The sequence below is a fragment of the Myotis yumanensis genome, unplaced genomic scaffold, assembly GCF_028538775.1.
Source record: "Myotis yumanensis isolate MYYU_CA2020_CCGP unplaced genomic scaffold, mMyoYum1.0.hap1 SCAF_20, whole genome shotgun sequence".
Taxonomy (NCBI): Eukaryota; Metazoa; Chordata; class Mammalia; order Chiroptera; family Vespertilionidae; genus Myotis; species Myotis yumanensis.
In genome coordinates, this window is record NW_027223771.1 from 11,008,846 (window position 1) to 11,031,008 (window position 22,163).

The 22,163-nt window shown below is 61.1% G+C and overlaps 1 protein-coding gene and 1 long non-coding RNA gene across 2 annotated transcripts in view; both read left to right on the forward strand.

Moving 5' to 3' along the window:
- The window catches only part of LOC138998329 (uncharacterized), a 56,994-nt gene extending 53,301 nt beyond the window's left edge, over window positions 1–3,693 (forward strand). Inside the window, exon 4 of the long non-coding RNA XR_011469136.1 lies at window positions 3,347–3,693. This is a non-coding gene — a long non-coding RNA (uncharacterized lncRNA). The remainder of the gene's footprint in view (window positions 1–3,346) is intronic.
- Window positions 1–22,163, forward strand: part of CEMIP (cell migration inducing hyaluronidase 1) — a 117,583-nt gene that overhangs the window by 53,988 nt on the left and 41,432 nt on the right. Inside the window, exons 2-11 of the mRNA XM_070400529.1 lie at window positions 6,084–6,180; window positions 6,462–6,590; window positions 9,450–9,596; window positions 9,882–10,020; window positions 11,820–12,056; window positions 13,779–13,958; window positions 15,728–15,798; window positions 16,675–16,767; window positions 17,722–17,843; window positions 20,726–20,858. Of these exons, the coding sequence (XP_070256630.1) occupies window positions 6,479–6,590; window positions 9,450–9,596; window positions 9,882–10,020; window positions 11,820–12,056; window positions 13,779–13,958; window positions 15,728–15,798; window positions 16,675–16,767; window positions 17,722–17,843; window positions 20,726–20,858 (1,234 nt within the window). The 5' untranslated portion in view covers window positions 6,084–6,180; window positions 6,462–6,478. The remainder of the gene's footprint in view (window positions 1–6,083; window positions 6,181–6,461; window positions 6,591–9,449; window positions 9,597–9,881; window positions 10,021–11,819; window positions 12,057–13,778; window positions 13,959–15,727; window positions 15,799–16,674; window positions 16,768–17,721; window positions 17,844–20,725; window positions 20,859–22,163) is intronic.

Consider the following 22,163-nt stretch of genomic DNA (forward strand, 5'->3'; position numbering starts at 1 on the left):
TCAGCTTGTCCTTGGAGCTGGGCGTGCTGTTTTAGAGAAATTACAAATCGCCAGTCATAGACATAGTCACAGGGATGTCAAGTACAGCCTGGGGGACAGAGGCAGTAACAGTGTAACCAGGATGAGGGAACATGGTCAGTAACAGTGTAACCAGGATGAGGGAACATGGTCGGGAACAGTGTAACCAGGATGATGAGGAAACATGGTCGGTAACACTGTAACCAGGATGAGGGAACATGGTCGGTAACACTGTAACCAGGATGAGGGAATATGGTCGGTAACACTGTAACCAGGATGAGGGAATATGGTCGGTAACACTGTAACCAGGATGAGGGAATATGGTCGGGAACAGTGTAACCAGGATGAGGGAATATGGTCGGGAACAGTGTAACCAGGATGAGGGAATATGGTCGGGAACAGTGTAACCAGGATGAGGGAATATGGTCGGGAACAGTGTAACCAGGATGAGGGAACATGGTCGGTAACATTGTAACCAGGATGAGGGAATATGGTCGGTAACATTGTAACCAGGATGAGGGAATATGGTCGGTAACACTGTAACCAGGATGAGGGAACATGGTCGGGAACAGTGTAACCAGGATGAGGGAACATGGTCGGTAACACTGTAACCAGGATGAGGGAACATGGTCGGTAACAGTGTAACCAGGATGAGGGAACATGGTCGGGAACAGTGTAACCAGGATGAGGGAACATGGTCGGTAACACTGTAACCAGGATGAGGGAATATGGTCGGTAACATTGTAACCAGGACGAGGGAATATGGTCGGTAACAGTGTAACCAGGACGACAGGGAATATGGTCGGGAACAGTGTAACCAGGATGAGGGAATACGGTCGGTAACACTGTAACCAGGATGAGGGAACATGGTCGGTAACATTGTAACCAGGATGAGGGAACATGGTCGGGAACAGTGTAACCAGGATGAGGGAATACGGTCGGTAACAGTGTAACCAGGATGAGGGAACATGGTCGGTAACACTGTAACCAGGACGACAGGGAATATGGTCGGTAACACTGTAACCAGGACGACAGGGAATATGGTCGGTAACATTGTAACCAGGACGACAGGGAACATGGTCGGTAACACTGTAACCAGGATGAGGGAACATGGTCGGGAACAGTGTAACCAGGATGAGGGAACATGGTCGGGAACAGTGTAACCAGGATGAGGGAATATGGTCGGGAACAGTGTAACCAGGATGAGGGAACATGGTCGGGAACAGTGTAACCAGGATGAGGGAATATGGTCGGTAACACTGTAACCAGGATGAGGGAATATGGTCGGTAACACTGTAACCAGGATGAGGGAATATGGTCGGGAACAGTGTAACCAGGATGAGGGAACATGGTCGGGAACAGTGTAACCAGGATGAGGGAATATGGTCGGGAACAGTGTAACCAGGATGAGGGAATATGGTCGGGAACAGTGTAACCAGGATGAGGGAATATGGTCGGGAACAGTGTAACCAGGATGAGGGAATATGGTCGGGAACAGTGTAACCAGGACGATGGGAACATGGTCGGTAACATTGTAACCAGGATGAGGGAATATGGTCGGGAACAGTGTAACCAGGATGAGGGAATATGGTCGGGAACAGTGTAACCAGGATGAGGGAATATGGTCGGTAACAGTGTAACCAGGATGAGGGAACATGGTCGGTAACAGTGTAACCAGGATGAGGGAATATGGTCGGGAACAGTGTAACCAGGATGAGGGAATATGGTCGGGAACAGTGTAACCAGGATGAGGGAATATGGTCGGTAACACTGTAACCAGGATGAGGGAATATGGTCGGTAACACTGTAACCAGGATGAGGGAATATGGTCGGGAACAGTGTAACCAGGATGAGGGAACATGGTCGGGAACAGTGTAACCAGGATGAGGGAATATGGTCGGGAACAGTGTAACCAGGATGAGGGAATATGGTCGGGAACAGTGTAACCAGGATGAGGGAATATGGTCGGGAACAGTGTAACCAGGATGAGGGAATATGGTCGGGAACAGTGTAACCAGGACGATGGGAACATGGTCGGTAACATTGTAACCAGGATGAGGGAATATGGTCGGGAACAGTGTAACCAGGATGAGGGAATATGGTCGGTAACAGTGTAACCAGGATGAGGGAATATGGTCGGTAACATTGTAACCAGGACGAGGGAATATGGTCGGTAACATTGTAACCAGGATGAGGGAATATGGTCGGTAACATTGTAACCAGGACGAGGGAATATGGTCGGTAACATTGTAACCAGGATGAGGGAATATGGTCGGGAACAGTGTAACCAGGATGAGGGAATATGGTCGGGAACAGTGTAACCAGGATGAGGGAACATGGTCGGTAACATTGTAACCAGGATGAGGGAATATGGTCGGGAACAGTGTAACCAGGATGAGGGAACATGGTCGGTAACATTGTAACCAGGACGACAGGGAATATGGTCGGTAACATTGTAACCAGGATGAGGGAATATGGTCGGTAACAGTGTAACCAGGATGAGGGAATATGGTCGGGAACAGTGTAACCAGGATGAGGGAACATGGTCGGTAACATTGTAACCAGGATGAGGGAACATGGTCGGGAACAGTGTAACCAGGATGAGGGAATATGGTTGGTAACATTGTAACCAGGATGAGGGAACATGGTCGGTAACATTGTAACCAGGATGAGGGAACATGGTCGGTAACATTGTAACCAGGATGAGGGAACATGGTCGGTAACATTGTAACCAGGATGAGGGAACATGGTCGGTAACATTGTAACCAGGATGAGGGAACATGGTCGGGAACAGTGTAACCAGGATGAGGGAACATGGTCGGTAACATTGTAACCAGGATGAGGGAACATGGTCGGTAACATTGTAACCAGGATGAGGGAACATGGTCGGTAACATTGTAACCAGGATGAGGGAATATGGTCGGTAACACTGTAACCAGGAGGAGGGAATATGGTCGGTAACATTGTAACCAGGATGAGGGAATATGGTCGGGAACAGTGTAACCAGGATGAGGGAATATGGTCGGGAACAGTGTAACCAGGATGAGGGAATATGGTCGGGAACAGTGTAACCAGGATGAGGGAATATGTAACGACGGTGAGCGATGGTGTCGGGCGGGTACTAGACTTACCGGGACCATCACCTCCTAAGCTCCGTAAATGTCTATCATTATTATGGTTCACCTGAAGCTAATATAAATACTGTCTGTCCACTGTAACTGAGAAGGAAGTTTTAAAAACAATCTAAAAAACTAAAAGATTAAGAAAAAAGGACGCAGGGGCCCCTCTGGAGGCGAGACTGACCCTGCTGCTCTCTCTCCCTGTGCAGGTGCCGAGCCCAGACCCAGGGCAGGTGTGGCCGGGCCACCTGCCGGACGAGGACAGACCCGGCGCCGGCCATGATGGAGCCAGGAGAGGCCGAGACGTGGTGGCAGCCGGCGTCCCTGGACCCTATTTGCTCTGCGTCTCCTCGGCCCAGGGGCCTGGCAAACTCAGGGACCGAGCTACCGCTGGAGGGGGACCCGGCTTCCAGATAACATCGGCCGGCTGCCCAGCGAATCCCGGGGCGCTGGTCCCCTGACGGAATGAGCCAGCTCGGGGCCACCGGGCCCGGCGAGCACAGGGGGCCTCCAGCCTGGGCCACCACGTCCTGTGGAGACTTCTCTCTCGCACCGTGAGCCCACGGCGCCGTCCCAGCCTCCCACGGTCTGGGTTCGTCTCCCAGGGGCGTCCTGGCCGCGGAGAAGCCGAACCCCAGCTCCAGGGCCAGGGAGCTCTCGGGGCGACCGAGAAAGCTGCCCCCCACTTCGTGTCCAAGTGAAATTTGGGAATCACGTCGACAGACTGTGTCCGAGGGCGGCTGCGAGCGCTCGGGGGATGGAAGCTGCACGGGAGCACATGGACCACCCAGCAGCCTGGGGTTCCCGTCTCTGGGCCGGGCCTCGGCCTCCCGGCTCGGGAAGCCGTCTGAGCACCGTCCCTCCGCGGGGAACTGCCTACGTCCCCCTGGAACGGGATCTTGTTGACCTTTGAACTGAGCTGCGAGCGATGAGACGGGATCCAGCTCTGAGCCTGTGGCCGCCTCCCTCTCCATCCCCGCACGTGCAGGCCCAGGGGACACCCTGGCTGCCGCGGGGAATGGGCCGGAGGGTCCACATCGATCGAGGGCCCCGGCCCTGCCGCCTCCAGCCGCTCGGCCCTCACTGTCCTTCACCGGAGACAGGCCGGCTCTTGGGCCCACAGGCCGGGCTCCCTCCGACGAGCCCCTGCGATTGGGGGCTTGTCCGCAGTGGACGGCCAGCTGCCTTCGGTGCCTCTAAGCCAGCGGTTCTCAACCTGTGGGTCGCGACCCCTGAAAATCCATCCTGCATATCAGATATTTACATGACGATTCATGGCAGCAGCAACATCACAGTGACGAAGTAGCAACGAAGATAATTGTACGGCTGGGTCCCCACAGCATGAGGAGCTGTGCTAAAGGGTCCTGGCGTTAGGAAGGTTGAGAACCGCTGCTTAAACAGATGGCGCCGTGGGAGCCGCTCGACTCTCCCCGGGGGACCCCCCCCCCCGCCCGAGCTCCTGTCCCCAGCGGCGCCCCCTCTCTGTGGCGGGAGCACGAAAGCAGACACCTTCCTCTGGGCCGTGGGAAAGGGCCGCCCCAGATGCCGCGATGCGTGACCTCGGCCCCGGCTCGGGCACTAGAATGGGCCCTTGTTCTCCGCGGGCCAGGCCTGGCCGGCAGAGTGCCCGCTCCCGGGACACCGCCCCTCCCGCCCCGGCCCGGGCCCCACACACCTGTGCGGAGGGGCGGGCAGCGGGCCAGTGGCGCCCTTCTCTGCCCCCCAGTCCCCCCTGTGGCCCGGCTCTCTGTGCTCCCACAGAGCACCCCCCCGAGCGGGAGGTCAGGGGTGACCAGATCGGTCCCCGAGACAGACCCGAGCCATGGGGCAGGGTATCTGTTTCTGGGCGCAACCACCGCCAGACTCAGGGGGGCCCCGGGCCCCGGGCGCTCCCGGCCCGTCTGCGCCATCGGCGCGCCCCACGGGACCGGGGACAGAGCCGTCTCGCCGGGTGGCATTGTGTCTGAAAGGGCGAGCTGGCGCCTGGCTTTGCAAGCTCCTGTCCTGAGGGTTATCGGGGCCCGGATCACCCTTTGGGGGCAGTGAAAGGGACACCGTAGGCGGCTTTCCTAGAGCGCAAGGCGCGTCCATCGCTCCCAGAGACAGGAACCCGAGCCGGGCTGTCCGTTCTCACAGGTGGGACCGGGGTCTCGCTCTTTGCTTTGCCGTCTTCATGTGCCGCCCCCCCCCCCCCCCCGTGGCCCAAAGTGGCTGCTGGGGACCCGGCCATCGCGTCTGCATCCCAGTCCGAGGGAAGGAGGCGAGGGGGGCTTCCCGGCTTCCCGCCTTCTCTCTCATTTCCTGAAATTCACGCGCTGGACGCAGCCGGCTGTGTTGGCCAGAACTGAATGCCAAGGCCACCACTAATGTGGCAGCGGCCGGGGGAGGCGGCCTTCCTCCTGGGTGGCCATGCGCCCCGATAAAAAATCAGGGGTTCTTTCACTAAGTAAGGGGGTGGGGAACGGCTACTGGGGGGGCTCAGCGCTCTCTGCCCCCCCCCCCCCACCCCACCCCCCGCCTCCCGGATGGGTCGTAGGAGGGTTTATGGCACAGGCGTCGTATTTAGGATTTCAGCTTTACGATCCAGACTTGTTTTGTTTATGTATTTATTTGTCTGTGTGTTGGTTCATCCTCCCCCGAGGATATTTTCCCGTTGATTTTAGAGAGCGTGGAAGAGAGAGGGAGAGACAGAGAGAAACATCGATGCGAGAGAGACACATCGATGGGTTGCCTCCTGCACGCGACCCGACCCGGGCCCGGGGCCGGGGAGGAGCCTGCCACCGAGGCCCGTGCCCTTGACCGGCATCGAACCCGGGACCCTTTGGTCCGCAGGCTGATGCTCCACCCACTGAGCCACACCGGCCGAGACTTGTTTTAGACGCACAGACGGGTGAAGGCGGAGTCCAGCTTAGACGCCGCCTGACGGTGCCCGTCCTCCCTTTTCAGATCAGGTTGCCGAGGCCCAGAGAGGTTCAGCAAGCCCGCCGAGACCACACAGCACGTCGGTGGCTTCCAACGCCCGCCCGGCTCCTGCTGCGTGGGAGTATGTTTGTTTTTCTCTGTGTTTTAAGGGGAAAAAAAATTTAAAAAGCCCCGTCAGGGAGGGGAGGGAGAGGGCGAGCATCAGAGCTGACACTCCACCCACCGCAGGGTCTGCGTGCCCCGATCTGCCCGCGGCGCTGAGTCACGGTGGCGGGAGCGTGCCCGCCCTGGCACTGCCCGCGTGTGCGCACGTGGCCCCGGCTGGGCGCGTGTGTCTGCCCCCCTCCCCCCCGCCCGGGGGAGGAGGCCGGTCTGACCTGACTCGACGGGCTTGTGTTTCAGGGAAAAGCTCAGCCAGGATGGGGTTCGCCGGGAGGCGGGACCGCTCCTTCCAGCCGCTGCTGTTGCTGCTGCGGCTGCTGACAGCCAGCTGGCTCCTCCTGGGCCCCCTGCCTGGGGCCGGGGCCGCAGGTGAGCCGGGGCCCAGCAGGTGACGGGAGCTGCTGGGTGGGCGGGGGCGCGGGGTGGGGCGCCGGGGGTCCCTGCTCGCCAACTCCATCCCGGGCAAGTCTCACCCTGGGCCTCAGGCTCCCCCCGCACAGGGGCCCGGCTACACTCAGGGGTTGCACCCTCCGTGGCGAGGGGAGCCGGGCGAGCGACATAGACCCGTGCAGCTGGCCAGGCGGGGGCTGTGGTGGCCCGGCAAGTTCAGGGTCCCCCCCCATACCCCCTCCCTCGTAAGGGACACCCACTTTTTTTTCTTTATTGATGAAGGTATTACAAATGTGTCATTCTCCCATTGTCCGTGCACCCCCCCTCCCCGGTCCTGCCCTCACGCTCACCCCCTGTTGCCTGCGTCCATCGCTTCTGCTCATCTGCATGCGTACAAGTCCTCTGGGCGGCCCCCAGTTCTCCGCTGTGGCCGGTCGCTGCCCTGTGGGGAGGGGGGCCTTGTTGTAGGATCCCGCGCATCCTTAAGAGGAGCCAGAGAGGTAGGTTTTTGCGTAAAAGCTCCGGGCGCGTTCCCTGCTGGCAGCCGGCTTCGATTTTACAAACCGGGCGTCTGAGGCCGTGAGCCGTGGGCCACCTCGTGTCAGGGCTCCCGTCCTGGGGTCTGGGCGCCTGCTGCACGCGAGAGGCGGGGTGTCCAGCTTTTTTAAAAAAAAATCTCAGCATCAGCCTTTTCTTTGCTGCTTTTGAATGAACAGCCAGAAGCAGAAGGTTCGTGAAATGAACCAAAATAGGGGAGAAGGTGAGAGGCAGGGAGGGATGCCCATATTCTGCAAAGAGGTTTAGCGCTAATACCATCCCTGTCGATCGCTCTTTTTTAAAAAAATATATTATTGATTTCAGAGAGGGAAGAGGAAGAGAGAGAGAGAAACATCAATGATGAGAATCATGGATCAGCTGCCTCCTGCACGCCCCACGCTGGGGACCGAGCCCGCAACCCGGGCCTGTGCCCTTGACCGGAATTGAACCCGGGACCCTTCAGTCCACAGGCCGATGCTCTATCCACTGAGCCACACCAGCCAGGGCCGATCGCTCTTTTTAAAAAAATATGTTTTTAATGATTTCAGAGACGAAGGGAGAGGGAGAGAGAAACATCCATGATGAGAGAGAATCATGGATCGGCCGCCTCCTGAACGCCCCCCACTGGGGATGGAGCCAACCACCGGGGCCTGTGCCCCGACCGGGAATCGAACCCTGACCTCCTGGTTCCTAGATCGATGCTTACCACTGAGCCGCACTGGCCAGGCTCTGTCTTCTGTTTGAGCTCAAACCGCTTGGAAAGTCGGGGCCCCTCCGGCCTGTGCTTTGCTCTGACGTCAGAGATTCGTGGTCCAAGTGGGCCGGGCTCTCATTCCCTCCCCCCTCCCCCCGCTTCCCACGGCCCCTCCTGAGGAGGGCGGACGCCATGGAGACTGTTCAGCCAAAGGCCCCAACCACCTCCAGCCGCTCCAGTGGCTCCCGTGGCAGCCAGGCTGTGCCGAGAGCCGGGCATCGGGCCTGGGACAGTGCCCGGCCAGGGCTCTGGCCGCGGGGCTCGCACGTGGGTCAGCGCTGCTGGGCCCCTGCTCCTGGGGACGGGAGAGCCCGGGGGCCAGGCTGACCGCCCACAGCTCAGGGCAGAGCCGCGGGGGGCATGTGGAGAGGGAGGGTGCCCTCGGTGCTGTCCTGGGAGGTGGGTGCTGCTCCCTGGATTTGGGAGAATTCCTCCTGGGCCGGCTCATGGCTCCGCGCCCGGGCCGTGGGCTCGGCCCTGTGTGCTCCCCGCATGATGGGGACTCACCTCCTTGGACACGGGCACCCCAGGCCCGGGACCAGGGGGAGGCCAGCCAGGGGCCTCTAATCGGCCACTGCTGAAAGCCAGCCAGCGCCAGACCTGTCCCAGGACAGACCCAGGGGCCGGGCCCCCCTTGGGAGGCCCTGGTTGGGGGGGACGGAGGCTCCAGGCCACGTGGGCCGCAGGGCGAGGGAGCAGAGGCCCCCCATCCCGGCCGCCCTGCCCTGCGCTGAACGGAGCGCCTGCCGAGGGGCCGGGTCACGCCTCCTCCTGGGGTCCCCGGGGTTGGCAGCAGCAGGAAGAGCCATTTCAGTAAAAGCCGGTGTGAGGCTGAGTCTCTGGGTGGAGGACAGTGGGAGCCTGAGCCGGGGCTGCGGCCAGGCAGGCGAGGGCAGGAGGAGGGGGCCGGGGTGGAGCTCCCAGGCAGTGGCCTGTTCACAGGCACCTGATGGACCAGTGGAAGGCGTGGGGCTGGGCCCGGGCTCCTGGCTCCGGTGGGGGACTCCTCGCTCACGAAGGCCTCGCTTTTAGTTCCGGAGAGAGGAGGCCCGAGCCGTGAAGATGCGCGAGAGCCCCCCACCCCCGCTGGCCTTCTCCCCCTCGTCCCATCCCCGTGGTCTGTGGCCATCTCGCGTGGCCAGGCTGGTGATGGGAGCCCCCCTGCCCACCTTCTCCCCCCGCACCCCCCCGTGGTCGGTGGCCATCTCGCGTGGCCAGGCTGGTGATGGGAGCCCCCCTGCCCACCTTCTCCCCCCCCGTGGTCTGTGGCCATCTCGCGTGGCCAGGTTGGTGATGGGAGCCCCCCTGCCCACCTTCTCCCCCCGCACCCCCCCCGTGGTCGGTGGCCATCTCGCGTGGCCAGGCTGGTGATGGGAGCCCCCCTGCCCACCTTCTCCCCCCCCCGTGGTCTGTGGCCATCTCGCGTGGCCAGGCTGGTGATGGGAGCCCCCCTGCCCACCTTCTCCCCCCGCAACCCCCCGTGGTCTGTGGCCATCTCGCGTGGCCAGGCTGGTGCGTGGGAGCCCTGACATCTCTCTCCTTGACAGAGGCCCCCGCGTGCCCAGACCAGAGCCCCGAGCTGCAGCCCTGGAACCCTGGCCACGACCGGGACAACCACGTGCACATCGGCCAGGGCCGGGCCCTGCTGCTGGCCTCGTCGGCCACCGTCCACTCCATCCACATCTCAGACGGGGGTAAGCCGGCCTTGCCCGCCCCCCGATCGCTCTGTCCCTCACGGCCCCAGAGCCTCGGAGCAGGTGGGGTGCAGGCGACCCCGTGCAGGCAGGCAGAGCAGGGCAGGGGCTTGGGGCTCATGGCAGAGCATCCGGACCTCTGAGATGCCCATCATCCGGCTCCGGGCACCTGGGTCCAGGCACAGAGAGGAGCCCCGATGGGGCAGAGCCTCCCGGTGCTGGGGCACAGCTCGCCTCCGGCCCTCCCGCTCCCGGGCCTCATCTCGCCCCCTTCCCGCCCCTCAGGAAGGCTGGTCATTAAAGACCACGAGGAGACCATTGTCCTGCGCACCCGCCACATCCTCATCGACCAGGGAGGAGAGCTGCATGCTGGGAGCACCCTCTGCCCCTTCCAGGGCAACTTCAGCATCCTGCTGTACGGCAGGTGGGTAGGCGGCGCCCCCGGGCTGGGCTGCTCTCCGATCTGACGAGGGAGGCTTCTTAGTCCTTCATTTATTTGTTTACTAGAGGCTCAGTGCATAAAATTCGTGCACTGGAGTCCGGGAGCCCTCGGGGGATGTCCGACTGAGGGCTTAGGCCCACTCCCTGCAGTGAGCCCAGCTTGTGGCTGAGCAATGCTCCCCCTGTGGGAGCACACTGACCACCAGGGGGCAGCTCCTGCGTTGGGCGTCTGTCCCCTGGTGGTCAGTGCGCATCATAGCGACTGATCATTCCGCCATTTGGTTGATTTGCATATTAGCCTTTTATTATATAGGACTAGAGGCCCAGTGCACAACATTCGTGCACTGGAGGGGGCGGGGGGAGTCCCCTCAGCCCGGCCCGTGCCCTCCTGCAGTCCGGGAGCCCTCGGGGGATGTCTGACTGACGGCTTAGGCCTGCTCCCCATGGATGCAAGAGAGGCTCCCGCCACCGCTGCTGCGCTCAGCAGCTGTCTGGCTAGTGGCTGAGCAGAGCTCCCCCTGTGGGAGTGCACTGACCACCAGGGGGCAGCTCCTGTGTTGAGCGTCTGCCCCCTGGTGGTCAGTACACGTCATAGCGACCGGTTGCTCTGCTGTTCGGTCAATTTGCATATCACCCTTTTATTACATAGGATTTTAAACTGTGTTTTTATGGAATTCAGAGAGGAAGGGAGAGAGAGATAGAAGCATCAGCGATGAGAGAGAATCATGGACCGGCTGCCTCCTGCACGCCCCACACTGGGGAGGGAGCCCGCAACCTGGGCCTGTGCCCTTGACCGGGAATCGAACCCTGACCTCCTGGTTCCTAGGTCAACGCTCAACCACTGAGCCACGCCGGCCGGGCATGGAGGGAGGCTTTTTAAGGGAGAGAGGGGACGAGGCGGCTTTAGTGCGAGATGGGGTTACCATCCCGCTCTGCCCCATCGTAAGCATGAACGAGACAGACATGGTGGCGGGGGAGCGGGGCTGGGGCCCGGGCACTTCACTGCTGTGCCCGTGTCTGTCCTGAAGTCACCGAAATCCGTGCCAGCCTCCCGCCGCCCCCAGCCCTGCCCTGCCCGCTCGGGGAGGCTCTGTGTCTATTTAATTGGCTGCGATGGACAAGATAAAGACAGTTCCCTGCCTCGTTGCCTCTGGCTGCGCGCCCTCCCCCGGCGCTGGAGATGGCGAGGGAGCCGCAGCCAAGAACGCACAGGGGTGGGCGGTGCGGGGCCAGGGGACGCTGCGCCCTCGCTCTGGACTGAAACACCAAACGCGGGGCCCTGAAAGAACTTGCGAGCCAGAAGCCAAGGCTGTGAGCTTCCGCGTGGCCTGTGGCCGCGTGCGGTCCGGCTTCGGAAGGTGTGGTCGTCCGGCTGGTTCTCCTGACCCGTGACCTCACTCCCTGGGGCTGGCTCTGTGGTCGCCTCAGTGGGGGTCCGGGAGCCGTGAAATCCCCGCCGGCGCCCTGGCCAGTGTGGCTCAGTGGATAGAGCGTCGGCCCGCAGACTGAAGGGTCCCGGGTTCGATTTCCGGTCGAGGGCATGTGCCTGGGTTGCGGGCTCAATCCCCAGTAAGGGACGTGCAGGAGGCAGCCGATCCGTGATTCTCTCTCCTCATGGGTGTTTTTCTCTCTCTCTCTCCCCTTCTCCCTTCCTCTCCGTAAAAAATGAATAAAAATATATTGAGAAGAAAAAAAAAAAGGGAAAAATGGGAAAGAAACCCCGGCTGGGGTCAGCGCGCAGGAGAGAGGAGGTGCTGACTCGGGGTCTGCCTTCTCCCCCAGGGCCGACGAGGGGGTGCAGCCGGACCCCTACTTCGGCCTCAAGTACATCGGGGTGGGCCCGGGCGGCACACTGGAGCTGCACGGGCAGCGCAAGCTCTCCTGGACCTTCCTGACCCGCACGCTGCACCCGGGCGGCCTGCAGGACGGCGGCTACTATTTCGAAAGGAGCTGGGGCCACCGGGGGGTCATCGTCCACGTCATCGACCCCAGGTCGGGGGCGGTCGTCCACTCCGACCGGTAAGGTTTGCCCTCCCCTGCGCGCGGGCGGCCGGGCCCTGGCTGGTGTGGCTCAGTGGTTAGAGCGCCAGCCCGCACACCGGAAGGGCCTGGGATTTGATTTCCAGTCAAGGGCACGTGCCTGGGTTGCAGGTTCGATCCCTGGCCCTGGTCCAGGTGTGTGTGGGAGGCTACAGATCGCTGTGGCTCACATCAATGTTTCTCTCTCTCTCTCTCTCTCTCTCTCTCTTTTTCTCTCTCTCCTGCACCCCTCCCTCCCTTCTACTCTCTAAAAAAGAAAAAAATGCCCTGCCCAGTGTGGCTCAGTGGATAGAGTGTTGGCCTGCAGACTGAAGGGTCCTGGGTTCGATTCCGGTCAAGGGCACGGACCTCGGTGGCAGGCTCCTCCGGGGCCCAGGCTCTGGTCGGGGAGCGTGCAGGAGGCCACCCATCGATGTGTCTCTCTCACACCGGTGTTTCTCTCTGTCTCTGCCTCTCTCTTCCACTCTCTCTAAAAATCAATGGAGCCCTGGCTGGTGTGGCTCAGCGGATAGCGCGTCGGCCTGTGGACTGAAGGGTCCTGGGTTCGATTCCGGTCAAGGGCACAGGCCCGGGTTGTGGGCTCGATCCCCACTACGGGACATGCAGGAGGCAGCCGATCCATGATTCCCTCTCATCATGGATGTTTCTCTCTCTCTCTTCCTCTCCCTTCCTCTCTGAAATCAATAAAGAAATATTAAAAAATAATAATAAATAAAATAAAAATCAATGGGGAAATATCCTGGGATGAGGATGAACAGCCACAAAGAACCTGACCGCTGACGAAGTCTGAGCAAAGATAATAGTCCGCACTCAGCACACAGGCAGAGACGCGGGCTGCAGGCACCTGGGGAGGTAGCTGGAGGAGCAGTCACACAGGCGGGAGCGGGAGAGGCGGTGCCAGGGGAGGCGGTGAGCGTGTGGCCAGCAGCGAGGGGGCGAGGCCGAGTGAGTGGAGGCAGGAGCGGGCATGTGTGCGGCCAGGAATCGCCCAGGTGCGCCCAGGTGCGCGAGGCTTGCGGCTGCGGGTTCCCGGGGCGGGGCCCTGGCTGCAGAGCCAGGTTATGCAAACAGTGACTCAGGCACCTGCCCCGCCCTCCCGGCCCCGACCCTTGCTGCTCTTTTCCAAAATCTTGGCTATTCACGCGGCTTTATTTGTTCTAGATTCATTTCAGAATTATTTTGCCCGGTAAGCCCTAAGACTTAAAATTCTTTGGGGAGTTTCCACCGTAATGGCACCAGATCTTTATAGCTACGTGGGGGAGAGTTGGTGTCCTTACGGAATTGTGTCTGTTTTTAAAATATATTTTTATTGATGTCAGAGAGGAAGGGAGAGGGAGAGAGAGAGAAACATCCATGATGAGAGAGAATCATGGATCGGCTGCCTCCTGCATGCCCCCTACTGGGGATGGAGCCTGCAACCCTGCCATATGCCCTGACTGAACTCGAACCCAGAACCCTTCAGCCTGCAGGCCGGGGCTCTACCCACTGAGCCACACCGGCCAGGGCAGATACAGGCTTGTTGAGATCAGCACTTCCTGGGCAGTGTATCTGCATGAGGGTAGGTTATCGGTGTCGAGTTTGAGGGACCCTCTTTTCTTTTCTGGAATGAAAACTTCTCTCTTTAAAAGGCAGAGCCCTCGGGGGTCTTGGGCTGGCTCGTTGGGGGTGCCTCCCTGTGACGCCCTCCCCGCGCGTCCGCAGGTTCGACACCTACAGGTTCAAGAAGGAGAGCGAGCGCCTGGTGCAGTACCTGAGCGCCGTGCCCGGCGGCAGCATCCTGTCCGTGGCCGTGAACGACGAGGGGTCCCGCAACCTGGACGACTCGGCCCGGAAGGCGATGACCAAGCTGGGCAGCAAGCACTTCCTGCACCTCGGCTTCAGGTGCCTGCGCCCGCGCCTCCCCCGGAGCACCCCCTCCCCACCCAGGTCCCCTCCCCCCAGGGCCGCGCCACCCCCAGGGGCACCCGGGACACGCAGGCTCCTTCCCCCTCCGCACGGGGCATCCGGGAACCTGTATGGGATTTCTTAGGAGCGTGTTTCACTCTGAAAATGCCAGAAGTCTGTGTTTGTATGTCAGCCATGTGCAGAATATATATACACCAGAGGCCCGGTGCACAAAATTCGTGCACGGATGGGGGGGGGGGTCCCCTCAGCCCAGCCTGCACCCTCTCCAATCCGGGACCCCTTAGGGGATGTCCGACATCCCTCTCACAATCCTGGACTGCTGGCTCCTAATTGCTCACTTGCCTGACTACCTGGTCACCCCCAATTTCCCCCCCCTGCTGGCCTGATCGCCCCCAACTGCCCCCCCAACTGCCCCCCTGCCGGCCTGGTCGCCCCTCACGGCCCCCCTGCTGGCCTGGTCGTAGGCAGCCATCTTGTGAGGGTGTGAGGGTTAATTTGCATATTGCCTCTTTATTATACAGGATATTTTTAAATACATTTTTATTGATTTCAGAAAGGAAGGGAGAGGGAGAGAGAGAGAGACACATCAATGATGAGAGAGAATCATGGATGCCTCCTGCTCACCCCACAGTGGGGATGGAGCCCGCAATCTGGGCATGTGCCCTGACCAGGTATGGAACCCGGGATCCTTCAGTCCCCAGGGCAAGACTCTACCCACTGAGCCACACTGGCCAGGGCGACTTGCAGAATATCAACTGTTCATCTGCTGAGTGACAGCCAGACCTCAGAGGCGCAGCCCGGGATCATTGGCCTTCCTCTTCCTCTGAGAGAGGAAAGAGAGAGAGGAGAGAGAGAGAGAGGAGAGAGAGGAGAGAGAGAGAGAGAGAGAGAGAGAGAGAGAGAGCAGGAGGCAGAGCCTGCAGGGAGGGGAGGGCAGAGTCCCTGGGCGACCAGCAGTCCAGAGGCCCAAGCGCAGGGCAGGTGTGGGTCTCCTGAGGATGAGAGAGGTGCAGGCGGCTGCAGGTGTGCAACGGTGGGAGGGGGAGTCTGGGGGTGGGCACAGGAGGGCCTTGCTCCATGCCAGGGAGCTTGGTTTTTACCCAACGGGCAACAGGGAGCCCTGCAAGGATTTAAGCCGGAGAGCGACACAGTCCACCCCCAACCTCAGCAAGAGACTGGCTTCCCAAGGTCAGAGGTCAAAGCCGACCTCTCGCCGCTATTGGGACTCAGAGCGGAGAGAGGCCACTCTAGGCATTTGGCTCCATCAGACAGGGCGGGTGAGGCCTTCCTGCCCCCGGCCGTGCACGCTCGCCCCTCCCCTGTGCTCCCCATTACGAAGGGGCATCTCTCTGCTCCCCAAGCCGGTGCCCATCGGGGCCAGTCACTGCACCCCGGCTGTCCATCCAGCTGCCCCCGGACCCGCGGGGAGGGCGAGCCCGGCTCCTGGGCCGGGTTCCTCGTGGCCCACAGCAGCCAGAGCCCTTGCCCCAGGGCCTGCGGGCGCCTGGCGGGGGGAGGCAGGTCTGTGGGCCGATGACACGCGTGGCTCAGGGCCAGGCGCAGGCCGGCCAGGTGGGGGGCGAGCCCCGCGTTTGCAAGAGAGGCTCCCGCGTGGGAGAGGGAAGCCCAGCCCGGAGCCGTTTCCCGGGACGCCAGGCGCCCTGCCCCCGCGGCTCCGCGTCCTGCCCGCCTCCGCTCAGGCCCCGGCGTGTGCGGGGCTTGACTTCCGCGCGTGTTGCCCGCAGACACCCCTGGAGCTTCGTGACGGTGAAGGGAAACCCGGCGTCCTCCGTGGAAGACCACGTGGAGTACCACGGTGAGCGGCGGGGGCGGAAGGCCCGGTCTCCTCCCCACCCACGCGTCTCCATGGCAACGACGCTCCCTGGCGTCGAAGCTCCATGGCAACGACGCTCAGGGCTTCCCCAGGGCGCGCTGGCTGACCCGCCTCCAGGCACCTGATTGGCCACGTTCCATCAAATGGCAAAAGCTATCCCTGCAGCGGTTCTCAACCTGTGGGTCGCGACCCTTTCACAGGGGTCGCCTGAGACCCTCGGAAAACACATCTATAATGACATATTGTTTTTGTGATTAATCACGATGCTTTCATTATGTTCAATTTGTAACAATGAAAATGCATCCTGCATATCAGATATTTACATGACGATTCATCACAGTAGCAACATGACAGTGATGAAGTAGCAACGAGAATAATGTTATGGTTGGGGGTCCCCACAACATGAGGAGCTGTATTAAAGGGTCGCGGCGTTAGGAAGGTTGAGAACCGCTGGGGGCCGATCAGTGAGACAATAAGCGTGAGTGTGAATCCTCACCCGAGGATATTTTTCCATTGATTTTTAGAGAGAGCGGGAGGGAGGGGGAGAGACACAGAGAGAGAAACATCGATGTGAGAGAGACACCTCAGTGGGCGGCCTCCTGTACATGCCCGGACCAGGGCTGGGGATGGAGCCCGCAACCCACGTACGTGCCCTTGACTGGAATCGAACCTGGGGCCCTTCAGTCCGCAGGCCAGGGCTCTACCCACTGAGCCACACCGGCCGGGCATGGAGCTCTGTTTTTCAAGAAGCGGCTTAGATCCTTGTGGGGGCTCCCTCTGCCTTAGACTCTCTCCCCTCCAATCCCCCCCTCCCCGGACTTGGGGTCTGCCTGTGGCTGAACGTCTGCTCTCTGCCAGGTCACGGCTCCGCCGCCGCCCGGGTGTTCAAACTGTTCCGGTCGGAGCACGGCGAGTACTTCAACGTGTCCGCCTCCAGCGAGTGGGTTCAAGGTGAGGCGCGGGGCCGCCGGGCAAGCCTGGCGTTCGGACCAAAGGCCGGACGGACCGAGTTTGCAGAATCGAGATTTTTCTCTTGTGCCAATGAGACCCCGTCCCTGTGGCAGGATCACCTAAAGTTGCAACAGAAATTTGTCCTTTTTAAAAATATAATTTTTTTCTTGAAGTCAGAGAGGAAGGGGGAGAGAGAGAGAGAGAGAGAGAAACATCCATGATGAGAGAATCATGGATCGGCTGCCTCCTGCACACCCCGCACTGGGGATGGAGCCCACAACCCGGGCTTGTGCCCTGACCAGGAATCGAACTCTGACCTCCTGGTTCATTAGGCTGACGCTCAACCACTGAGCCACGAGGGCCGGCCGAAATCTGCCTGTAATTCATCAGGCCCCGTGGCCAATTATAGCCCAGAGAGATGGCTTTGTTCTCCCAGACTCAGATCCCTTTTCCGGGCCAGGCAGGCCTGCGGGGTCCTGGCCCTGGGGGAGCCCACACCTGGGGGTGGGGTGCAGCCGGGCCCGATCCTTGGGTCGTGGGTTCACGCACGGATTTCCTCTGCCTCCTTTTTGCAACCACGAGGACTATCTATTGCTTTTATGAATCAAGAGGCATTTTAAAATATATATATATATTTTATTGATTTTTTACAGAGAGGAAGGGAGAGAGATAGAGAGTTAGAAACATTGATGAGAGAGAAACATCCATCAGCTACCTCCTGCACGCCCCCTACTGGGGATGTGCCCGCAACCAAGGTCCATGCCCTTGACTGGAATCGAACCCGGGACCCTCCAGTCCGCAGGGCGACGCTCTAACCACTGAGCCACACCGGTCAGGGCAGCAAGAGGCGTTTTTAATGACCAGCTGTCTGCCCTGGGGGCTTGGGGGCTGCGCGCCGAGCCGGCCTGGCCCCGCGGCCTCCCTGTCTGACTTCCTGCTCTGCTTCCTGCACAGATGCCGAGTGGACGGAGTGGTTCGACCACGACCGAGCGGCCCCCGCCAAAGGCGGGGCGAAGATCTCCGACCTCCGGGCGGCCCACCCGGGCAAGATCTGCATCCGCCCGCTGGACATCCAGGTACCACGCCGCGGGGTCACGGTGACTGGGGAGAGGGCGGTCTCCGGGGCGCTGGCCACGGTGGGGGGGTGCCCGGGCCCCCGTGGCTCCCAGGATCGAACCTGCCACCCAGGCCTGTGTCCTGATGGGGAATCGAACCACTGAGCCGCACCAGCCGGGCAGCTCTGTCTACCTTCAGTGGACAGTGGAGTTGACAATATTACGGGCCGGCTGCAGAAGAGCCTGTCGGCCTCCGGGAGCCAGAGGTGCCGGGCGTGGCGGTCGGGCGACCTTGACCTTCTAGCCCGCTCCGATCCGCGTGCAGGAAGAGGCTGAGCTGGCGTCCCCCTGGCTCTCCTGCGCGGGCAGAGCCAGCGGCCATCTGCTGGGCTCAGGACACTATTTCCTAAAAAGCAGCCCAGTTGAAGGCCAGCTGTCCTTGGCCTCCTGTGGCTCCGGCCCTGGGGACCTCGGTCCCGGTGCCAAGCGGACAGCAGCTGGAGGCCGGCTGTGCCCGGCCGCCCCGATGACAGCCAGTCTCCCCACGCCCCGCCGCCGGGACCAGCCCCAGCTGGCCGGACAGCCCTCCCGGGAGCCCGCTCGTGGCCCAGTCCTCCCCCTGCCAGCCCCCGGGCCACGGAGACCCCGTCCCGTGCCAAGCCCCGGGCTGGTGCTGGGGTCAGGGAGACGGGAGAAGCCTGGTCCTTGCCCCCCGGGCCCCCGGGTAGGGGGAGGAGGCAGCATGGACAAGGGTACCAGGCCGAGGCCCCAGGGCCGCAGTGTGAGGGCAGCAGCAGGCTCTGCTGGATCCCGATGGTGCTCAGGCCCCGGCCGGTGTGGCTCAGTGGATAGAGCGCCGGCCCGCGGCCGGAAGGGTCCCGGGTTCGATTCCGGTCAAGGGCACGATTTTGCTCAAGGGCAGGTACCTCGATTGCAGGTTCCCCGGCCCTCCCTGGTCGGGGCGCCTGCAGGAGGCAACTCATCGATGTGTCTCTCTCACATGGATGTTTCTCTCTGTCTCTCCCTCTCCCTTCCATTCTCTCTATTAAAAAAATCAATGCAGCTGAAACCGGTTTGGCTCAGTGGATAGAGCGTCGGCCTGCGGACTGAAGGGTCCCAGGTTCGATTCCCGTCAAGAGCATGTGCCTTGGTTGCTGGCGCATCCCCAGTGAGGGGTGTGCAGGAGGCAGCTGATCGATGTTTCTAGCTCTCTCTCTCCCTTCCTCTCTGTAAAAAAAAATCAATAAAATATATTAAAAAAAAAAATCAATGCAGCCGAACCGGTTTGGCTCAGTGGATAGAGCATCGGCCTGCGGACTCAAGGGTCCCGGGTTCGATTCCGGTCAAGGGCATGTACCCTGGTTGCGGGCACATCCCCAGTGGGGGGCGTGCAGGAGGCAGCTGATGGATCTTTCTCTCTCATCGATGTTTCTAACTCTCTATCCCTCTCCCTTCCTCTCTGCAAAAAAACAATAAAATATATTTTTAAAAAATCAATGCAAAGCCCTGGCCGGTGTTGCTCAGTGGATAGAGCGTCGGCCTGCCGACTGGAGGGTCCCGGGTTCGATTCCCAGTCAGGGCACAGGCCCGGGTGGCGGCCTCGATCCCCAGTGTGGGGCGTGCAGGAGGCGGCCGATCCATGGTTCTCTCTCATCATGGATGTTTCTCTTTCTATATCTCTCTTTCCCTCTCCCTTCCTGTCTGACATAAAAAAAAAAAATTTTTTAAAACAACAACAAAAAGCCAATGTTGTTGTGCCCCTTGCCGGCTGTGTGGCCCTGGGCGAGTCCTCTGCTCTGTGAGTCTCTGTTTCCTGGTCTGTGAGGCCAGCAGAGCCCAGACCGTTCGCCCTGAAGGTGGAAGGAGATGATAGACGTGAGTGCTCGGCTCCCGGCTGCAAGGCAGGGCTCTCACGCTCCCCCGCCCGCCCGTTGGAATCCCCCCCCCCCACGTTCCCAAGGTCTGGTGCCCCGGCCACACCCAGACCCAGTCAGATCCCAGACTCGAGGAGGGAGGGGCCTGGGCGTCGTTGGATTTTATTATTTTTTAAAATATATTTTGATTGATGTCAGAGAGGAAGGGAGAGGGAGAGAGAGAGAGAAACATCCATGATGAGAGAGAATCATGGATCGGCTGCCTCCTGCACGCCCCACACTGGGGATCGAGCCCGCAACCCGGGCCTGTGCCCTGACTGGGAATCGAACCCGGCACCCTTCAGCCTGCAGGCCGGCGCTCTATCCACTGAGCCACACCGGCCGGGGCCTGGGCGCCGTTTCAAAGAGAGCCCCCACGTGGTGTGATCATCAGCGCATTGAACGTGGTTTATATCCTCCTGCAGTCCATGGTGCGGGGAGGGGTGGGGGGGGGCAGCGGTCCAGCCGCAACCAGCCAGCTGGTTCCGAGACAGCACCTGCTCCTGGCGGAGTCTCCCGAGATGCTAAGGCTCAGCACGGTGATGGCGAACCTATGACCCGCGAACTCATTTGATTTTTCTTTGTTAAATGGCATTTCAATACATAAAATAAATATCAAAAATATAAGTCTGTTTCACTGTGGTTGCAAAGATCAAAAAACTTCTCTATGTGACACGGCACCAGAGTGAAGTTGGGGTTTTTCAAAATGCTGACACGCCGAGCTCGGAAGGTTCGCCATCACTGGCTCAGCATGTCCCCGGCCTGGACCCCGATCCCGTGGGCCCCGGGGACAGGGCGTGGGTCCCCCCGGCGCCCTCACTCGGGAACCGGGGCGGCGGCGGGAATGACAGCCCCGGCCGGGCCGCAGGCTCATCTCGGGGGCGGTTTAAGACGTGAGTGTGTGTTTAGGGCGTGAGTCACCCCCTTTCTTCCTTACAAAATAAAGGAGAGTCACGCTGTGCCCTGCAATTTCCCTGCCTCCCCACCCAGGCCACGGCGGCGGACGGGGCCAACCTCACCATCCAGGCCGTCTACAAGCGGGGCCAGGATTACAGGTTCGCCTGCTACGCCCAGGGCCGCGCCTGCCCGCCCTACCGCGTGCGGTTCCTGTGCGGGAGGCCGGGTAAGCAGCCCTGGCGGGGACAGAGCCGGCGGGGGGCCTTGTGCGTCTGGGTGGCTGGGTCCGTGGCCTCCAAGCCTCTTGGGGACAGCGCCCCCCCCCCAATGACACAGGAGGGAGGGGAGGGTGCTGGGAGCGGGGGGGGGGAGGTGGCAGACCCCGCCCTGCCCACTGGTCTATCGGGGGAAGGGCCTGGTCCAAGAATATCAGGGGGCCGTGGACAGGGTGACCTTCCTGCAGCCCCACCACCCCCTGCAGCCCCCCCAAACCCCTGCAGCCCCCCACCACCCCCTGCAGCCCCCCAAACCCCTGAAGCCCCCCACAACCCCCTGCAGCCCCCCAAACCCCTGCAGCCCCCCACAACCCCCCTGCAGCCCCCCAAACCCCTGCAGCCCCCCACCACCCCCCTGCAGCCCCCCCAAACCCCTGCAGCCCCCCACATCCCCCTGCAGCCCCCCACCACCCCCCTGCAGCCCCCCAAACCCCTGCAGCCCCCCACAACCCCCTGCAGCCCCCACAACCCCCCTGCAGCCCCCCAAACCCCTGCAGCCCCCACCACCCCCCTGCAGCCCCCCACAACCCCCTGCAGCCCCCACAACCTCCCTGCAGCCCCCCACAACCCCCTGCAACCCCCCCACTCCCCTGCAGCCCCCCAAACCCCTGCAGCCCCCCACAACCCCCTGCAACTCCCCCACCGCCCCCTGCAGCCCCCAACCCCCTGCAGCCCCCCAATCCCCTGCAGCCCCCCAAACCCCTGCAGCCCCCCACAACCCCCCCTGCACGGACACCGCGGCCCCTGGCCCCTGTGGGAGCTGTTATTATTATTATTTTTAACAAAGTATTCTTTTAAAAAATATTCTTATTGATTTCAGAGAGGAAGGGAGAGGCAGAGAGAGATACATCCATGATGAGAGAGGATCATGGATCGGCTGGCTGCCTCTTGCACGCCCCACACTGGGGATCGGGCTGTAACCCAGGCATATGCCCTGACCGGGAATCGAACCCGGGGCCCTTCAGTCTGCAGGCCGACGCTCTACCCACTGAGCCACACCGGCCAGGCCGGCTGCTGCTATTTTAAACCTGTGCCCTTAGGTGCTCATTACCAGGGGCTGGGAATGGCCGGTTGGTGCGCGGAGGCGCTGGGCCGCCTTCAGAAAGGCAGCGTCCAGGAGGGAGGTCTGGGGCGGGAGGGGGGGGGGGAAGGAGGGGCGGGAGGAGGCTCATGGCCCCTGTAAATAATGACCGGGAGGAACTGGATTTGTGTTACGTCTCGAGCGAAGTGGGTGTGGGGAGGCGGCCCCATGGGAC